The sequence below is a fragment of the Sturnira hondurensis genome, unplaced genomic scaffold, assembly GCF_014824575.4.
Source record: "Sturnira hondurensis isolate 20B ecotype Veracruz unplaced genomic scaffold, ASM1482457v3 Scaffold0022258, whole genome shotgun sequence".
NCBI classification, from domain to species: Eukaryota; Metazoa; Chordata; class Mammalia; order Chiroptera; family Phyllostomidae; genus Sturnira; species Sturnira hondurensis.
In genome coordinates, this window is record NW_028094889.1 from 1,344,841 (window position 1) to 1,362,968 (window position 18,128).

The 18,128-nt window shown below is 40.8% G+C and overlaps 1 protein-coding gene across 1 annotated transcript in view; it reads left to right on the forward strand.

Moving 5' to 3' along the window:
• Positions 1-18,128, forward strand: part of PRKDC (protein kinase, DNA-activated, catalytic subunit) — a 224,993-nt gene that overhangs the window by 143,592 nt on the left and 63,273 nt on the right. The window contains exons 59-62 of the mRNA XM_037035382.1: positions 275-487; positions 7,143-7,255; positions 10,973-11,104; positions 13,900-14,079. Coding sequence (XP_036891277.1) covers positions 275-487; positions 7,143-7,255; positions 10,973-11,104; positions 13,900-14,079 — 638 coding nt within the window. The remainder of the gene's footprint in view (positions 1-274; positions 488-7,142; positions 7,256-10,972; positions 11,105-13,899; positions 14,080-18,128) is intronic.

Consider the following 18,128-nt stretch of genomic DNA (forward strand, 5'->3'; position numbering starts at 1 on the left):
TGCTTTACAAATGAGGACACACCTGAGTTGCCTTGGGTTGTCTACTGTTGACCTCATGGAGGTTCCACCTGGTGTCCTGCTGTGACATGACCACTTCCCTGGAGGAGCTGTGCGCAGTCACTGTCACAGGTGCACCCTGGTGTGGATGAAGCCCCCTTCTCTCACACAGTGCCATGGCAGTAGGTGCTGCCCTGGTGCAGTGGCAGTGGGGCAGGTGTGGCAGGGCTCTATGGTGCTGACATGCTGTGACATCTCTGGTTGTGCCTATTTGCAGATGGAAGAAGCTCCTTTAATTGGCTGACTGGGAGCAGTATTGACCCACTGGTAGATTATATGGTCTCTCCATCCGATTCCTTGTCTTCCTCCTTACTGTTTGCTCACAAGAAGGGTGAAAAATCACCAAGAATACCCTTGAAGTCAGTGGGACCTGATTTTGGGACAAAAAGGCTGGGCCTTCCAGGGGACAAGGTGGATGACAAAACAAAAGGTAAAGTAAGCTTGCTGAAATGTGCACTTGCTGAAATCAGTGCAGAGGCTTAGATAAGGAAAGCACATTTCTGATTGTATTCACATATACTTACAGCCTGTAATTAATTTGGTAAATGTTTGGGCATTTACCATGTTAAAATTATAGTTTTTTAAAATATATTTTATTGATTATGCATTACAGTTGTCCCATTTCCCCCTTCACTCCCCTCCACCCTGCACACCCCTCCCCCACCATTCCCCCCCTTCGTTCATGTCCATGTGTCACAAGTTCTTTAGATTCTGTATTTCCCATAGTATTCCTGCCCTCCCCCTGTCTATTTTCTACCTACCATCTATGCTACTTCTTCTCTGTACCTTCTCCCCCCTTCTCCTCCTCCCACTCCCCTGTTGCTAACCCTCCATGTGATCTCCATTTCTATGTTTCTGCTCCCAATCTAGCTGTCCTCTTAGTTTGCTTTTGTTTTAGGTGTGGTTGTTAATAGCTGTGAGTTTGCCATCCTTTCTCTGTTCCTATTTTTTATCTTCTTTTTCTTAGATAAGTCCCTTTAACATTTCATATAATAAGGGCTTGGTGATGATGAATTTCTTGAATTTGACCTTATCTGAGAAGCACTTTATCTGTCCTTCCATTCTAAATGAAAGCTTTGCTGGATAGAGCAATCTTGGATGTAGGTCGTTGGATTTCATGACTTGGAATACTTCTGTCCACCCCTTCTTGCCTATAAGGTCTCTTTTGAGAAATATGCTGACAGTCTGATGGGCACTCCTTTGTAGGTGACTATCCCCTTATCTCTTGCTGCTTCTAGGATTCTTTCGTTCATTTTCATCTTGGCTAATGTAATTATGATGTGCCTTGGTGTGTTCCTTCTTGGGTCTAACTTCTTTGGGACTCTCTGAGCTTCCTGGACTTCCTGGAAGTCTATTTCCTTTGCCAGAATGGGGAAGTTCTCCTTTATTATTTGTTCACATAGGTTTTCCACTTGTTGCTCTTCTTCTTCCCCTTCTGGTACCCCCATAATTCGGATATTGGAATGTTTAAAGATGTCCTGGAGGTTCCTAAGCTTCTCCTCTTTTTTTTTGAATTCTTGTTTCTTCCTTCTTTTCTGTTTGGTTGTTTCTTTCTTCCTTCTGGTCTACTCCCTTGATTTGAGTCCCAGTTTCCTTTCCATCACTATTGGTTTCCTGTGAATTTCCCTTCATTTCAGTCAGTTTACCCTTCATATGTTCCTCTAATTTGTGACTAAAATCAACCAATTCTGTGAGCATCCTGATCACCAGTGTTTTGAACTGTGCATCTGAAAGGTTGGCTATTTCTTGGTCACTTAGAATTATAGGCTCTAGGGCTTTGAGCTGTTCTTGAGTCATAATGTTTGGTCTGTTCGCACCTGTTATGTGTGAGGGGTAGAGCCTTAGGTGTTTGTCAGGGCCGGGCAACCCAGTCACTGGGTTGTGACGCGGTCTGGCTGAGTGGTCCGTTGTTGTCAGACTTCCATACAGTTCAATTTTCACTGTTTTGGCTGCGTTTTTGTTTCTAAAACTTCGCTGCTTTTAAATTTAGTTGTTGGAGGGGGCACAGTATTTCCACCTACACCTCCATCTTGGCCAAAAGTCCTAAAATTATAATTTTATGTGTTCCAGAAAAGCTTTTGATAAATTGACCTCAATCCATTTATTTAGTGACTTTCCAGAACAGTAGGGGTGGGTAAGGCAATAGGTAGGTGATCTTGGGATGAGGCAGAATTCATAAACTGAGTCTCAAAGAGAGGGTTTAAATCCAGGTAGCAAATAGATACATTTTCCAGAGGGAGCCTCAGGAAAGACCTGCAGGAGGAGGTTGTATTTGAGACTAGTATTGGATTCACATAGGGGAAGGGAAAGGATGAACAAGGATAGAGATGGAGGAGTACAGAACGATTGAACATTTATTAAGAGCCTATTCTAGCAGTGCATTGTAGCAGTCCAATTAAACAATGCTTCAGAACACACCAGGAGTAAAAGTAAAGAGCGTTGAGAAAACGGACTGGAGGGTGTGGGGCGTGGCTTTAGAATGAACCACCACTTTAGGTCAGGAACTGAGCAGAGACAGGCCCAAGGTCTCTGAATCACCTTTTGGGGAGGTTTGTGTGGAGGGATGGAAAACCTTCCCTGGCTGGTGTAGCTCAGTGGATTGAGTGCGGGCCTGTGTACCAGAGAATCGAGGTTCGATTCCCAGTTAGGGCACATGCCTGGGTTGCAGGCCAGTTCCCAGAGGGGGATGCATGAGAGGCAACCATGCACTGATATTTCTCTCTCTCCTTCCCTTCCCCTCTAAAGATAAATAAATAAAATCTTTTTAAAAAAACATATGGAAAACCTAAGGAGGACAGACAAGTGGAGGTCAAAGCAACTACGGGTTATGGGAGGAAGGTGGGGTGGGAAAGACAGGTGAGCCCGTGGGCGATGGCGAGAGGACTGAGTGGAAAGGGCTGGCAGAGCTTCCAGACGCAGCGCTGAGAGGGCTGGGGCTGAGGTCAGTTTGGGAGTTAGTAGTGCCTTATGAGGATTGTAGCTCTGGGAGTGCGTGAAAACCCAGAGGGAGAGAAATATGAAGAGAGACAGTTCTAAGACAGAAACCTGGGGAAATGCCAACATATGGATTTAAATAGATATGACTAAAATTAAGAATGACAGTAAACTCCTTTTTATTTAATTTTAGAAACTAAAAATTTCACACACAAATACTTTCCTTACTCCCAACTACTCTTTTTCACAATTTCATGCTGCACATCTGTGGCCACACACAATTCTCTAAATTTATTATAGAAAGATAAATCTACCCCATCCTTCTTTTTGTTCATAACTGTGAGTTTGACAGAGGGCTGACGGATCCACTCCTTTTCTTTTTTTTCTCCACCCTTGACTACTTCCCACCAGTCTTTTTTATTTACAGTCTTCTTCCTTTTCTGTTTTTCCATCAAACTAGTATATGATCCACATGGTTCTCTGTCCTCCCTATAACTTTGATTATAAAAGCCCCAGAATTAAAAATGAAGTCCCAAAGTAGCTTTCACCTTCCCATTTTTTATAAATTGTCTCTCTGACCCTTTTACGTCTGAGAGACATAAAACTATATCAAACCTGTGTGCAGCTTTCTGCAGAATTGCTAAAGATGTGTGTGCTTTTGCAGCAATCCAGCTCACTCACGGTGACTGCAAGTGACCAACTCTGGGCTGGTTAGTTTCTTGGTTGAATTTCTTCATTCAATGGAGAATAAAGCTCAGAAAGAAATGAAATTGCTAAGAATTTCATTTGACAGGAGTTATTATTGTACACAACTCAAATTGTTGCAGTTTTTCCCTGTCTACATTTTTAGAGTGAAAAAAACATCACCGATGAAGTAGGTAGAATTGTGGGACCATGTATAGGAAAATAAGAGGTGAGACCTAATTTCTAAACCATTTGCCATGAAAGTCTGATATGTGGATTTGAGAAAACTCAGTCATAGAACTGAGTAGGTAAAATAAATACTAAGAGTAATTTGAGTAATACGAATCTCCTCATGTACCTTTGTAGATTTAAAATATTTCACTCCTTGTCTTCTTTAGTTTGTATGTATTTTCTTGCCCAAAGAAGAACATTTGGAGGTTTATAATACACAGTTAGTACTTAACTATATTACTAATTACTGTCATTGAAAGAGAATACCATTTAAAAACTTGAAATTGTAATCTAATTAAAATACCACTTTTCTATCATTTAATTTTTTATGTTTCCTTTAGTTATTTGTATTAGAGTAATTCATGCATGTAAAGAGTCAAATACTTTTCCAAACCTCATTAGAAGAAATGAAAGATGCAACCATTTTAGCCAAGTTTTTGGTGTTTACTTCCATCTCTCCAAACAGTTTTTTTATATTTTTACCTTCATTTTTCTTTCAGTATCTTTTGGCTTCACATCACAAACATTAAGGATTTGGCTCCCTCTTGCCCTGCACCCCCATCTCTCTCTCTCTCTCTCTCTCTCTCTCTCTCTCTCTCACACACACACTCACACTCACACTCACGCACAATGAATTCTTTCTGTGCCTTCGTCTTCTGATATAGTTACATCTTAGTCTTGGTTTCATCAGTATTTAGTTTCCTTTCGTTTTGACTACATAAATAGTATTTGTGGTTGAACCATGAGTGAGTTGATGATTATTTTTTCTTTTTAATACAATAATTTTTTCTGGGCATTAATAATGTTTTGGTTTAGATGCTTAGATTTCTACATATTTATCAAAAATTTCTGGCTCTGGCTGGTGTAGCTCAGTGGATTGAACGCGGGCCTGCGAACCACACCATCGCGGTTCGATTCCCAGTCAAGGCACATGCCTGGGTTGCAGGCTAGTTCCCTGCAGGCCAACTCCCAGCAGGGGACCCATGAAACGCAACCATACATTGATGTTTCTCTCCCTCTCTCCTTCCCCTCTAAAGATAAATAAAGGAAGGAAGGAAGGAAGGAAGGAAGGAAGGAAGGAAGGAAAGAACGAAAGAAATTTCCTCTGAGTTGTATAGGTTTATTGTATCCCAACATATATACATTTTTCATGTTCTTAAAGAAATCTCACCCTGGCTGGTATAGTTCAGTGGATTGAGTGTGGGCTGGGAACCAAGGAGTCACAGGTTCAATTCCCAGTCAAGGCACAAGCCTAGGTTGCAGGCTTGGTCCCCGGGGGGGATCCACATGAGCGGCAACCACACATTGATGTTTCTCTCTCTCTCTCTCTCTTTCTCCCTCCTTTCCACTCTAAAAATAAATAAATAAAATATTTTAAAAGAAAAGAAATCTCTCCTGGAGCCTCCAAGCTGCCTCATTCCGGGGTGCTTACTTTTGGTGTGTCTTCTTAGCTCTCCCCTAGAGACCTCTCCTACATCCTAAGGGTCTGTTCACCTTTCCTGATTCTTCTTCCTTTAGTTTAGTCCCTTCTTTTTGGTGGAAAACCTCCTCAGTTAGCTTCCTGAGAAAGGGGATCAGAAGCAGTAAGCATCTTTGATGCCATACATTGCTTTTAGTGGTACTCACCACTAAATGGGTAGTTTAGCTTCAGAATTCCAAATTTGAACTCAGAAGTTTCCTAGTTCACAGCATTGTGACTAAGACACCTGATGTCATTCTTTTTATTGACCCTTTGTAAGAACTGGATTTTTTCTCTATGAATACTCTTACGATCTTCTCTTTTAAACCAGCTTTAGGAAATTTCACAGAAGTATTCTTTGGTTCAGGCCTATTTTAGTCCATTTTTCAGGGCTCTTTCAGACTGCTAATTCATATGTTTCAGTTCTGGATTGTTCTTGGGCGATTGTGTTGATGATTTCCTTATCTCAGTTTTCTCTTTTTGGAATCCTGTTGCTTGGATATCAGATCTTCTGGATTATCCTTCTAGTTTTGTTGTTGTTCTTTTGTCCATTTTGCTCTACATTCTGAGAAAGCTCTTTAACCTTGTTTTCTAACCCTTGCTTTTAGGTTATTATATTATATTTTAAATTTCCGTAAGTTTTTCTTATTCTCTGAACATTCCTTCAATCCTTGATCCATGGTGGTTACAGTATTTACTCTTATCTTTCTGATAAATGATAATGTTTTAATTTTTTCCTGCATAGTCTGATTTCAGCAGTGGCTCATTTGATATTGTTTATTTTGGTTTCTGTCTTTCATATATGAAGCTTTCCTCATAATACTTGATGATTTTTGGCTTTTTGTGTGTGTTCCCAGGTAGGGCACTGAAAAAGCATTTGGAATAGCTTGCAAATTGGGAGTGCATACTGACTGGTCTTCACTGAGCAGAGGTCAGACTGCGCCAGAACAATAAAACATTGAAATTCATGTCACTGTCCATGTCTGCTCTTCTGAGCTGGCTGATTGTCTAGTGGCAAAATCTCTAATCTCTGGCCTACAGGATAAAGGCCTGGGTGCAGAAGTCTGGAGACCAAGTGGGAGGAGGAAGCTCCAGATTCCAGATGTCTTCATGGTCACTGTATCTTCTCTGCCTCCAACCCTGCTGACCTTTGTCATTCCCAGACCCTGTGTCCATTACCCCGCTCTACACCCACACCATGGGGACTGAGCTTTCAGTCCACACCTTGTGCTTCAGCCTCACTTTTCTCGCCTTCTCTGGAGGTGCTATTGCTGCCAGTCCCTGAGCCTTTCAAGTCTTCTTCTCCACTGTCGCTGTTCTGGCACATTCTCTCCACCTCAGCACTAGGAATGGATTGAGCTAGTTTTAGCTAGTTTCTGTTCTCTAGCTTCCAAAACTGATCAGTTATCTCCACTGCATAGGCCTATGTCATTTAAAAGAAATGAAGAAGCCTCGGCTGCTGTGGCTCAGTTGTTTGAGTGCTGGCCTGTGAACCAAAGGGTCACCAGTTTGATTCCCAGTCAGGGCACATGCCTGGGTTGCAGGCCAATGTGTGAGAGACAATCACACATTGATGTTTCTCCTCTTTCTCCTTCCCTTCCTCTCTCTAAAAATAAGAAAAAATAAAACTTAAAGAAACAAAGAAAAACAAAATATAAGTAAAAAATGGAGGTAAGTAAACAATCTCATTTGTATTTTAGGGGATTCTAGGAATGAGGTAGGGTCAACTGTAAATGTTAAATTGGTCAACTTTAACAACCTGCTTTTTGTTCTTCAGGTACAGATAATCGGGCAGAAATATTAAGATTACGCAGACGATTTTTAAAAGACCGGGAAAAGCTCAGTTTGATTTATGCAAAAAAAAGTGTTGCTGAACAAAAACGAGAGAAGGTTTGTATGTTTCTCAAGAATTTGATTGGTTTGAAATATCTAGTTTATACTCATACACTAAGGAAACAAGCTTTCTGCCAGATAATGGTTCCAATATTGCTCTACAAACCAAAATCACTGAAGCAGCACTATCTGACCTGAAGGTGTTTATGAGCCATAGTCTCCTTTGACTAATGTAGGTATAAAAGGCATTCAAGACTCACTGATGAGATTTGGGAAACTGTAATGAAACATGAGTGGGTCATCCCCTGAATCTGGTGCATCCTGGCTCATAGGCCCTGTCAGGACCCCATCTCTGGTCCTTCTTTCAGCCTCTCATCACAGCTTATATTTGTTCTTTCTGAACAGACTGACTTTATCTAATGGGTGGTAGAATCGTGACCACCCATTACTCCTGAATTTTACCTATTATAACTGTAGCTGCTGGGAAGGGATTGCCCCACTCTCTGCCTCAGGGCCAGAGTCTTGACCCATTACTCTCTTTGGAGGTACCTGGATGGAGGGAACTGTTGTCCCAGGGGAAGGAGTGGGCAGGACCAGGCAGAAAGACCAGAGCTATCTGTTGAAAGCAGTGATTTGAGGCACAAGTGTGGCATGAATTAACAGTTGAACCTTTTTCAGAATGTGCAAATAATGAAATAATTTGTTTGCCATAGTTTTAGTCTTACTTATAAACCAGTAATTATGATAAAAAATTTTAAGAAAACAAGACTATATTCCAAGTAAAAGAAAAAAACCTGGACTTCCGCCAAGATGGAGGCATAGGTGGAAACACTGTGCCTTCTCCCACAACCAAGTTTGAATACAACAAAAGTTTGGAGAACTAGGGCACACCCAAAGACCAGAAAACGGAATTATACGGAAGTCTGACAGCTACGAACCCTTCAACGGGGATGGTAAGAGAGGCGGAGCCAGCAGCGGAGCTGGGTCGGGCAGGACAGGTCCCCCAACCTAGGTGCGCAGGCAGCCCAGAACCAGTCGGGGTCTGGGGCAGACTGACCGAGGTCGCACATTCGCACACAGTGAGACAGACCACGCAGGCCGCAGGGGGCGAACCCAGTGGTGGAGGGCTGACGGCGGTGGCACACTCGCGTGCAGTGGGACGAAACGCGTGGACCTGGTGTCCGTGGTGGCAGCGGTGCCGGTGGGGGTTGTGGCAGCAGGCGGCAGAGGGAAGCCATTGTCCCTCTTTGACCCCGCCCCCACATACAATGTCACAACCCAGCAACTGAGTTGCCCTGCTCTAGTGAACACTTTAGGGCTCCGATCCTGCTACAGAACAGGCACGAACAGCCCATAAGATGGTGCAAGAAGAACTCAAAGTCCCAGAGCCAATAACTCTAAGCAACCAACAGATTGCCAGCCTCTCAGAAGCCCAATTTAAAACACTATTTATCAGGATGCTCACAGAATTGGTAGAGTACAGTCACAAATTGGAGGAACATATGAAGGCTAAACTAATTGAAATGAAGGGAGATGTCCAGGAAACCAACAGCAATGGAAAGGAAACTGGGACTCAAATCAATGGAATGGACCAGAAGGAAGAACAAAACATCCCACCAGAAAGGAATGAAGAAATGAGAATTCAAAACAATGAGGAGAGGCTTAGGAACCTCCAGGGCATCTGTAAACGTTCCAACATCCGGATTATAGGGGTACCAGAAGGGGGAAAGAAACAGCCACGAGTGGAAAACGTATTTGAACAAATAATAAAGGAGAACTTCCCCAGTCTGGCAAAGGAAATAGACTTCCAGGAAATCCAGGAAGCTCAGAGAGTCCCAAAGAAGTTGGACCCAAGAAGGAACACACCAAGGCACATCATAATTACATTAGCCAAGACCAAAATGAAGGAGAGAATCCTAGAAGCAGCAAGGGATAAGGGGACAGTCACCTACAAAGGAGTACCCATCAGACTGTCAGCGGATTTCTCAAAAGAGACCTTACAGGCAAGAAGGGGCTGGAAAGAAGTATTCCAAGTCATGAAATCCAAAGACCTACAGCCAAGATTGCTTTATCCAGCAAAACTTTCATTTAGAATGGAAGGACAGATAAAGTGCTTCTCAGATAAGGTCAAGTTCAAGGAGTTCATCATCACCAAGCCCTTATTATATGAAATGCTAAAGGGACTTATATAAGAAAAAGAAGATGAAAAATATGAACAGTGAAAGGACAGCAAACACACAGTTATTAACAACCACACCTAAAACAAAAGCAAACCAAGAGGACAGCTAGATCAGGAGTGGAACCATAGAAATGAAGAACACATGGAGGGTTAGAAACAGGGGGGTGGGAGGAGGAGAAGGGGGGAGAAGGCATAGAAAATAGCATAGATTGTTGGTAGAAAATAGATAGGGGGGAGGGCGAGAATAGTGGGGGAAATATAGAATCTAAAGAACTTGAGACACATGGTTATAAACTAAGGGGGGGAGAATAGTGGGGGAGGGAGTGTGTGGGTGGAGGGGAATGAAGGGGGGGAATAGAACAACTGTAATGGTATAATCAATAAAATATATTAAAATTAAAAAAATTTTAAAAAGTGAAAAAAAAAAGAAAAAAACCTGTCTTTGTTCTAATTCACTTTAAATCCTTAACTGTTTAATTAACTTTCAAATCTGAGTATAAAGTGGTTGAATGGTTCCACTGTATCTTCTGTATCCACTCTATTTTTCTTCTTCCTCTTGTCTTTGTAACTGCAACTATTCTTTTGAGGACTAGGGTCCAAAATCACTATCCCAAGTTTATCTTACTGGTCCCATCACACTGGAGGACTCCTAATTAAACCTGAAACCTGACTAGGCATGCCTGAAGGAAATAACAATATCTAGACAGCAGAAGGAAGAGATAAAACTGGGATGGTTAGTTAGAAATGGCAGTTATGTTGGCCTGATCCAAAAGCCTTCTTAGTAATTAAGGGATGTGGAATAGCCTGCTCTGTGAAGCCACATGTTCCCTCTGACATCCAGGTTGATTTGAGGTGGCTGGCCACTTGTTAAGAACAACGTGGAAAACAGTTATCAGAAGGCCGTGCACTTGTGGTCATGTGTTTGTTGGAGCATTGTTCTCGGTGTCTGGAACTACTCAGTGCTGGTGGTAAAGAGGTGGGTGTAATATGTGCAATGCTGCACGTTAACCAGTTAACCAAGTAATGAGCGTCTGTGGAGGAAGAAGTAGTGAGGTGAGACTTTTCCAAAAGATTGTATCTGAGATAGGAACCAAATGGTTAATGAAAAGCTGTAGAAAGACATTTTCGCAAAGAGATGACCAGTTACCCACAGCCCTGCATGGGGTAGAATCATGGGTTGGGGTGATTAAGGATGAATGGAAAACCCAGACTGGCCTTGGTGGGTGGGCAGGGCCTGGAGAATCTGGCTTGCAGTAGGGGCTGTGGTGGTCACCTTGGGCCTCATAGCTAAAGTTTATTCTAAGAGCAATTAAGGAAATACAACTCTCTGATTTATGACTTTAAAAAGTTTTCAGATTACTTTGTAGTAAATATTTAAATTATTTTTACTGCTCATCTGGCACAGTGATTTTTTTTGGTGGGGGGGGACTTACCATCTATCATCAACTGGTAAAAGATAGTGACTGAACCATTTTGGATACAAATTGTCATTGATTCACTTTTATGTTAAACATGAGTACTCAGTTTCATAGCTCATGTTCTATTGCTTTTCTCAAATAACCTCAGATCTTTCATTTTGGTTCTAATTATTACAGGAGATAAAGAGTGAGTTAAAAATGAAGCACGATGCTCAAGTCATTCTGTACAGAAGTTACCGTCAAGGAGACCTTCCTGACATTCAGATTAAATACAGCAGCCTGATCACCCCCTTGCAAGCTGTGGCTCAGGTTGGTCCTTGAACACTGCATTTTCTATGTGTGGATAAAAACCGTTAAAACAGCCCCACTATATCATAAATGAGGTGTTGACTTGTCCTAAACAGTGAACTTGGTTGTAAGACCTTGTTCCAACTCTGAGCTCTGCCATTTCCTCACACCAGAACTTCCTTTCACAGGGTGGGACTCTGACTTGGAGCCATGTAGACGACAACCCTACGGTGGGAGTGCTTGTCAGGATGCATGAGGCTCTGAGCCAGTGTTTTAATCTTTGAAATCAGAGAGTAAAATCTAACTTTCCTACCAACAGTGTTAGAATGAAGTAATGTGAAAAAAATCACTTGAGTGTGCTGAGCCATTTATATCATTGCATATGTAAAATCCTTTTTGGGAGAGGTGTAGAAGCAGTAGATTATCAGTTTATCAGTGGGATCATTATTCTTCTCTGTGTTCTCTAAATAGCAGAAGACTGGAAATATTGTTTCTAAGTCATTAGGTGTAAAATTAGAAGTTTTCTAGCTGAATTATTTTTCAAAAACAGGATATTTAGCCCCCAACAGCTTGATTAAGATTCTTTTGACTTCTATTGAATTAATTTTTAGTACCTAAGTTTCCAATATAATATTAGTTGATATTATAATCAACTAATATTGATTATAATAATAGGTTAACGGTCATAGCCCATGACTGGTTTTTAAGCTTTTTATTTAATCTAGATAATTACAGATTGACAGGAATTTGTGAAACTAGCACATAGTCCCATGTACCCTTCATCTAGCCTCCTTCAGCAATGTTACCACAGTGTCAACTAGACCGCAGACCTTGTTCAATTTCATTGTTTTCCTCTGCATTTGTATGTGTGTTTGAGAGAGAGATTTTGTGCAGTCTTATCCTATGTACAGGTTCATGTAATTACCATCACAGTTGCTCTTGGTTGTTATGGACTGCTTTCACATTTCTTTCATTGGATTCTCCCAGTAATTTTAGACGCTTTTACAGATGAGGAATTAAAGATTAGCAAAGAATGGATAGTGTGGCTAAATCCATATGCCTTACAGGTTGTGGAATAAGGACAGTGGCCTCCGTGTTTTGATGTCCGGTCCAGTGCCTTTTCTATTTTACCATTATTTCCCAGTTTCTCTAGTGCCTTGCATGCATGTGTTCACACTGCTGCTTCAGAAGTGATGTTGACACCTGCCCTTGTAGGCATAATTCACTCATCTTCACACTGGAGAGGTATGTGATCTGTGATACTGGAAATAGGTTAGGAAACCTGAGACTGCTAGATACCTGTGTCCAAGTCAGTTCATTTCATTTGTTCTTGGATAAAAAAAGATGGTGGATATTGTTTTGAGAAAGCATGACTATATTTTTTTCTTTAAGGAGGAATGTGTTTACTCAAATTTTTATTAATTTTTCAAATTCTAGTGCTGTAATTTATTCAACAAATGGTACTATATGGAGTAACTCCGCTTGTGTGCCACAGACTGTTCTAAGCTAGGATGCAGCTGCAGATGAAACGGAGGAGGGCCCCTCAGCTGTCCGGGGACTGCTGGTCTTGATCAGGGGCCTCGCCTGTGGAAAGAATTGGAAAGGAGCATGTAAAGTAGCCATTAACTGGTCTGGCAGCAGACTCCTATTGCTCCGAAGACATTGTTTGTCTTAGTTACCACTGCAGTTGGTAACTAAGTAACAGACTGACCATGTGAGACTCCCTGGAAAATAAAGGAATTTCTACATGAATCACAAAAATCAGTGGGTTTTAGACATGGGAACCTGTCTGCTACATGTTAAATGAAACAAGCAGGTTACAAAACAAGACACTGTAAAAGACTGTGCATGTCAGTGAGAGACCAACCATGACAGTGACTATCTTTATGTAGTATAATTATGGGTGATGTTTATTTTCTTTTTTTATTCTAATTTGTATTTTATAGAAGTTTATATAGCAACTGTTATAACTTTTCATAAGGCAAATACATTTCTTAAATTAACAAAGTATAAGTCAAATTGTACTTTTTCCTCCGACACAACTTTTATCAAAGTAATTTTTAATTTTTATTCGTGCACTCATACCATCATTAAAAAGATAGACACAACATGCCAGAAACGCTCCTTAGAACTGGTGTTCCAGACACAGATAAAGGGTAGTGTTCTGTGGTGACGGGGTATGAGGGTGAAGCTGTGGAAGCAGTGGAGAGATGAATAGCCAAAATATGAAAACACACAAATGGCTCCCTCTGGTTTTAATAGTTTGAATGGTCAAAATGAGGGGATTTGGAAAGTTAAAACTGGCATTTTAGTTTCATTCATTGGTTAGTTATCTTAAGCTTTACAATGATGCTCATGTGAGGATTAATACCTAAAACTCTAATTTAGTCTTTCTCCAAGATTTTATCAGTTACTGCGCTGAACACTTGACATGCATTATCTTAGCTAACCTTTACCAAAACCCCATGAGAAGTGTTCTGTTACCCTCATTTTAATTATGAGGAATCTGAAGGCCCAGAGTCACTCAGGAGTTAAGGTATGTGGTTACATATGTGATTAAGCCAGCTTTTAAATTCGTATGTCTGGGTCTGAAATCTGTGCTGTCGTGCCTTTCAAGACACATGTCAAACAGGTATCTTTGGTTAGATTCCAAATAGTCCCTTTGTCAATGCCTGTTAAAACTTTCGAAATAGAAAGGAGATGTTTAGTGGATATGTTTGCAACAGTTGGTGTTTTAAAATAAAGCTTTGATAGTTGGTAAATTCAAGCATTTTTACTACAGATCCTAATGTGTCTTTGTCTTGAATATTTTACAGAGAGACCCAATAATTGCAAAGCAGCTTTTTGGCAGCTTGTTTTCCTCAATTATAAAAGAGATGGAAAAATATAAGACCATGTCCGAGAAAAACAATATTACTCAGAAGTTGCTCCAGGACTTCAGCCATTTTCTTAACACTACTTTCTATTTCTTCCCACCTTTTGTCTCTTGTATACAGGTAAAAGTCTACACATACACACTTCGTAATATGTTCATTATCTACTTTGCCTTTGTATGACTATGTTGTAATAATTCCATTTGTTTCACAAGTTCAGATATAAGGTGTTTAACAGAGGAAATGTACTCTTTTGGTTAACCCTTCCCAGATGGGTAAATGTAATTTATATATACTTAAATATATATATATGACAGTATAATCAGAAATGAAACTTGATATCACAGTTCTCTGATTTTTAATAAGCCATTCGCTTCAGGTTTTACTTACCCCTGCATATTGTGTAGTTGTTTTTCTTAGGTAGTATTTCACCATATTCTTTCTGGCTTCCTGACTACCTTCAAGAGATGTTGATTGACATTGTTCTAAGTAGGGAGGTGGTAAAGAGGCATAGGTTTCTCTGTCCTCAAGGAATATTTCAGATGAGTGACAGGTAATAATAAACAGGCTGATATAGAATATGGGGTAGTAGAAGGTGTCCTAGAATGTGAATGATATAGCCCTGGCTGGTGTGGCTCAGTGAACTGAGTGCCAGCCTGTGAACCAAAGGGTTCCCCATTCAATTCTCAATCAGGACACGTGCCTGAGTTGCAAGTCAGGTCACCAATTAGGGGCATACAGTCTCTCAGACATTAATGTTTCTCTCCTTCTCTTTCTCCCTCCCTTCCTCCCTCTCTAAAAGTAAATAAATAAAATGTTTTTAAAAAAGCTGAGTAGTACAGAAGTTAACTAAAGAATATAGCTTATAATTAAGCAGGTACATGTAAGATGCCTTTTGATTACGGATATGTGTATTATTATACACACTACTTAGGAGAAGTGTCAGAAAGGGCCTAAGGCAATGTGGTTTGAGCAGAGAACTTAATGTAGGTAAACTCTGAGTTTTGCTAAAACATACTTTTTGGAAGACTACTTTTTCATATAAGAAATACTTTCTCTGTCACTCAAAACAAGGATCATTAATAAGTCTGTAATATAAAATCTTTTGGGGTTGTTTCAGTATTTTTAATCATCTTCATGGAATAATTCTTTTTTTTTTAAATATATTTTATTGATTATACCATTACAGTTTTCTATTCCCCCCCTTCATTCCCCTCCACCCACACACTCCCTCCCCCACTATTCTCCCCCCCCTTAGTTTATAACCATGTGTCTCAAGTTCTTTAGATTCTATATTTCCCCCACTATTCTCGCCCTCCCCCCTATCTATTTTCTACCAACCATCTATGCTATTTTCTGTGCCTTCTCCCCCCTTCTCCCCCTCCCACCCCCCTGTTTCTAACCATCCATGTGTTCTTCATTTCTATGGTTCCACTCCTGATCTAGCTGTCCTCTTGGTTTGCTTTTGTTTTAGGTGTGGTTGTTAATAACTGTGTGTTTGCTGTCCTTTCACTGTTCATATTTTTCATCTTCTTTTTCTTATATAAGTCCCTTTAGCATTTCATATAATAAGGGCTTGGTGATGATGAACTCCTTGAACTTGACCTTATCTGAGAAGCACTTTATCTGTCCTTCCATTCTAAATGAAAGTTTTGCTGGATAAAGCAATCTTGGCTGTAGGTCTTTGGATTTCATGACTTGGAATACTTCTTTCCAGCCCCTTCTTGCCTGTAAGGTCTCTTTTGAGAAATCCGCTGACAGTCTGATGGGTACTCCTTTGTAGGTGACTGTCCCCTTATCCCTTGCTGCTTCTAGGATTCTCTCCTTCATTTTAGTCTTGGCTAATGTAATTATGATGTGCCTTGGTGTGTTCCTTCTTGGGTCCAACTTCTTTGGGACTCTCTGAGCTTCCTGGATTTCCTGGAAGTCTATTTCCTTTGCCAGACTGGGGAAGTTCTCCTTTATTATTTGTTCAAATACGTTTTCCACTCGTGGCTGTTTCTTTCCCCCTTCTGGTACCCCTATAATCCGGATGTTGGAACGTTTAAAGATGTCCTGGAGGTTCCTAAGCCTCTCCTCATTTTTTTGAATTCTCATTTCTTCATTCCTTTCTGGTGGGATGTTTTGTTCTTCCTTCTGGTCCATTCCATTGATTTGAGTCCCAGTTTCCTTTCCATCACTATTGGTTTCCTGTGCATCTCCCTTCATTTCAATTAGTTTAGCCTTCATATGTTCCTCTAATTTGTGACTATAATCTACCAGTTCTGTGAGCATCCTGATAAATAGTGTCTTGAATTGTGCTTCTGAGAGGCTGGCAATCTCTTGGTCGCTTAGAGTTATCGGCTCTGGGACTTTGAGTTCTTCTTGCACCATCTTTTGGGCTGTTCGTGCCTGTTCCATAGCAGGATCGGAGCCCTAAAGTGTTCACTAGAACAGGGCAACTAAGTCGCTGGGTTGAATGTAGGGGCGGGGTCAAAGAGGGACAATGGCTTCCCTCTGCCGCCTGCTGCCACAACCCCCACCGGCACCACAGCCACCACCGACACCAGGCCCACGCGTTTCGTTCCATTGCACGCGAGTGTGCCACCGCCGTCAGCCCTCCACCACTGGGTTCGCCCCCTGGGGCCTGCGTGGTCTGTCTCACTGTGCGCGAATGTGCGACCACGGTCAGTCTGCCCCAGACCCCGACTGGTTCTGGGCTGCCTGTGGGCCTAGGTTGGGGGATCTGTCCTGCCCGACCCAGCTCTGCTGCTGGCTCTGCCTCTCTTACCGTCCCCATTGAATGGTTAGTAGCTGTCAGACTTCCGTATAATTCCGTTTTCTGGTCTTTGGGTGTGTCCTAGTTCTCCAAACTTTTGTTGTATTCAGACTTGGTTGTGGGAGAAGGCACAGTGTTTCCACCTATGCCTCCATCTTGGCGGAAGTCCCCAGAATAATCCTTAAAATTATGTTTTTAAATATTATTTATTAGTAGTTTTGGTTTGCACACTAATTGGGTAATAATTCCCTAAGATGAGTACTTGGCTTTTCTGTTTTGTTCTTTTTGATGTAGCATGAAACTGTTCTAATTTTTTAAATACATTCTAATTTTATTGGTTTATAATTTACAAGAAGAATTCTTTTGTTGTTCTGGCCACATAAAGAAAGTTTGAGTAATTTTATTGAATCAGCGAGTGTTTCAAAGTAACTTTCTCTTTACATTGATATCTTGAAGTGATTTTTAAAATCTAAACTTCTAGTTTTGTTCCTTTATTTTAAAGAGTTTTTTTCATTGTTATTTAGGAAAGTCATTAACTGTCATTAAGTAAATAAATAACTTCTAACTACCCTAGACCTTAACAATTTGACACTGACCTTGGAAAAACAGCACAAATACAAGTCAGTGGCTGCAGTTTGCAGCATTTGATGACTTTCTCTTTGGGGCTCATATCTGAAACCATGATTTGTTTTCTCTCTCCATGTAATCATAGTACATTTGCTATAGCATTTTTAGCAAGATGACTGTCTCAGAGATGCTCTTGCCTCCCCAGAACTTCCCTCAATGAGTTTCTTGTCTATGACGTATCCAAACTACATCCTTCAAACTGAAAGAAAAAAAAGTTTGGCACTTTTCTTGTGACACAGTCCATGACTGGCAAAGAGACATTAATTTGGCGCCCTACATTTATCCTATTCATTGCTTATTTGAACTTTTCATAAAATTTTGATTTTTTTTTACAAAAGCATTTGCTGGGGATGTTCCATATGCAAATCTCCATTTAAAAACTGTGGAATATTTGAGACAAAGAAATTCCATCTGCCTTCACCTACTACAATGTAGTAAAGGTCAAAAACAAGGAGTGATTTTATTAGTTCCAGGAGACAGTCAGTATTTTACAAATTATTCTTCATTTGTTCTGTTTTGGAATTATAAGAAGTGAAGTCAATTGCCTAAAGTTTTTTGCTTAGCAAATCATTCTCTTTCTTTAAAGATTTCATTTATTTAGTTTTAGAGGGAGAGGAAGGGAAGGAGAAAGAAGGGAGAAAAACATTGATGTGTGAGAGAAACACGGGTTGGCTGCCTTCATACACCCTCACCCAGGGGCCTGGCCTGCAACCCAGGCATGTGCCTCAAACTGGAATCGAAATATGACCTCTCAGTGGGACAGTACCCAACCCACTGAGCCAAGCCA